This window comes from Hyperoodon ampullatus, assembly GCF_949752795.1.
Source record: "Hyperoodon ampullatus genome assembly, chromosome: 9".
NCBI classification, from domain to species: domain Eukaryota; kingdom Metazoa; phylum Chordata; class Mammalia; order Artiodactyla; family Ziphiidae; genus Hyperoodon; species Hyperoodon ampullatus.
The window spans coordinates 14,595,074-14,597,149 of record NC_136922.1 but is presented as its reverse complement, the minus strand read 5'-3'; the positions used below and the strand labels follow the sequence as shown (position 1 = coordinate 14,597,149).

The window sequence follows — 2,076 nt, the reverse complement described above, 5'->3', positions numbered from 1 at the left end:
CAAAAGGTGATGGGTTCTTAACAATGTGTTCTCTTCAGCAGAACCTTTTTGATTGTGAAGCTGCATCCTTTCTCAATGATAGAGATGGTGCTGCAAAGGGACATATTAAAACTAAATGAAAAGTGAAGTGCATTCATTTAAAAAACAATTATATATTCAAAAATGCTGTTTTCCAGAAGGAGAATGGCTTTGTTGTAATTGATCTTTGATCAACTTGAGCAGAGTATTTAGTTCTACGGGTATAAAAGGCTTTGCTTTCCCGATAAGCAGAGTATCTCTTAAAGGTGAAGATGGTTCCATTGTATAGAAGGAGACAATGCCATTGATGCCGTCCATATTACCTGAATGATTCTGGATTACTAGTGTTGTTTGACATGGATTGGGGTCAAAAGCGGGAAGAGTTGGATGAAGATTCAAAGGAGGCCTCTGAAGGTTTAGAAGGGAATGGTGAAAGGCCCATTCCCCCTGGACTTAGACCCAAATTCCCTTTCTGTGATACAAACCACAGCCTTTGGGCACGTCTCTCTTTGTTATTCAGACTGGTAGACCTCCAAGCTCAGTCTTCAACTGCACACCCACTCACTCCGAGAGTGACTCTCCCCAAGGTGGAGCTGATGTCCACCCCTTACTCTAGACAAGGCACCCTCCCCATACACCCACCTAACTGTTGACTCGCGTTCAAGGGCCACCACCATCACCCACCCCAGCACCATCTACCAGGAACTGGCCTCTCCCCCATTAGTCCCCGCCCCTCTTCTGAGAGCACCCAATGGGTGGAGTCGGGGCTGCGGTGGGAGGGGCCTGAGGCGGGCACATTTAAAGAAAGGCAGAGGGCGAAAGGAGGCAAGAGAGGAGAAGAAAGAGAAACCAGGGGGGCGAGGCGCCGTCCAATGACAAAGCCCAGGGGTGGGCGCCGGCCGCCATCTTGTGCCGGTCGGCAGGATCTTCACTCGCGTCCTCCGCCCTCGGAGGGGGAGGGGCGGCGGCGGCGAGAAAAGTAGCTAGAGACGCGCCGGGCGGGAGGCGCCAGCAGCTGCTGCTGCCGCGGAGCCGAAGGCGGGCGGGGACGGCGGCGGCGGGACCCGGCGAGCGCGGGCGGCCCCGAGCGGCCTCCGATGCGGCGCAGCGTGAAGAGGCGGCGGCGCCGGTCCCCGGCCGCCCCGGCCGCGGCCGCCTGGGGCGTCGGCTTTAGGGCGGGAGGAGGGGCCGCGCTGGAGGCGCGGGAGGAGAAGGTGGTGTATTCGCGGTCGCAACTCTCGCTGGCCGACAGCACCAAGGCGCTGGGCGACGCCTTCAAGCTGTTCATGCCACGCAGCACGGAGTTCATGAGCTCGGAAGCGGAGCTCTGGAGCTTCCTCTGCAGCTTCAAGCACCAGTTCTCCCCGCATATCCTGCGCAGCAAGGACGTCTACGGCTACTCTTCCTGCCGGGCCCTGGTCCCCGATCCCCCGGGACCCCATGCCGCCCGCGGCCCGACACGCAGGCCGATCTCGAGCGCGGCGGCCAGGAGGAGGCGCCGCGGAGCCCGGGCGCCCGCCGCCCGCCGGAGGAAGCCCCCGCTGCCGCCGCCGCCGCCGGCGGCGGACCCCGGGGAGAGCCTCCCCGCCAAGCCCGCGGCGCTCGAGCCCTGCTTCGGGGGCCGCACCCTGGAGGAGATCTGGAGGGCGGCCACCCCGACGCTGACCATCTTCCCCACCATCCGCGTCGGCGACGACGTGTGGGGCGAGCGCAGCCTGGCGGCGGCGCGGCGTAAGGCGCACCAAGTCCTGCGAGTGAACCTGGAACCCGTGGTGAGGCTCCGCCGCTTCCCGGTGCCTCGGGCGTGAGACGCGACCCGCGTCGCCCTCCCAGCCGGCGACGGAGCTTCCGCCTGGAGGGATGGACAAGTGTCAGTCGAGTGTTTACAGATCCGGCCTGGACCCCGTCCCCTCGTGCACTTTACGGGCGAAGAAGTCACCGGCTGGTGTTCCCGGCCCCGCGCCCCGGGCTCGCGGCGGCGCCGCCGTCTGGGACTCCGGGGCAGGTGCGCCCTCCGCCCCTTCCCGGCTCGTGGCTGCGGAGGAGGAGGCCGTCGGA

At 63.1% G+C, this 2,076-nt stretch overlaps 1 protein-coding gene across 1 annotated transcript; it reads left to right on the top strand.

The window, feature by feature from the left end:
- Nucleotides 1-1,115: 1,115 nt before the first annotated feature.
- On the top strand, nt 1,116-1,826 carry CCDC71L (coiled-coil domain containing 71 like; the record flags this gene model as incomplete). The annotated part of the gene is made up of 1 exon (XM_079711158.1): nt 1,116-1,826. The coding sequence occupies one exon, from the start codon at nt 1,116-1,118 to the stop codon at nt 1,824-1,826; it is 711 nt and encodes a 236-aa protein (XP_079567284.1).
- Between the last annotated feature and the right edge of the window lie 250 nt (nt 1,827-2,076).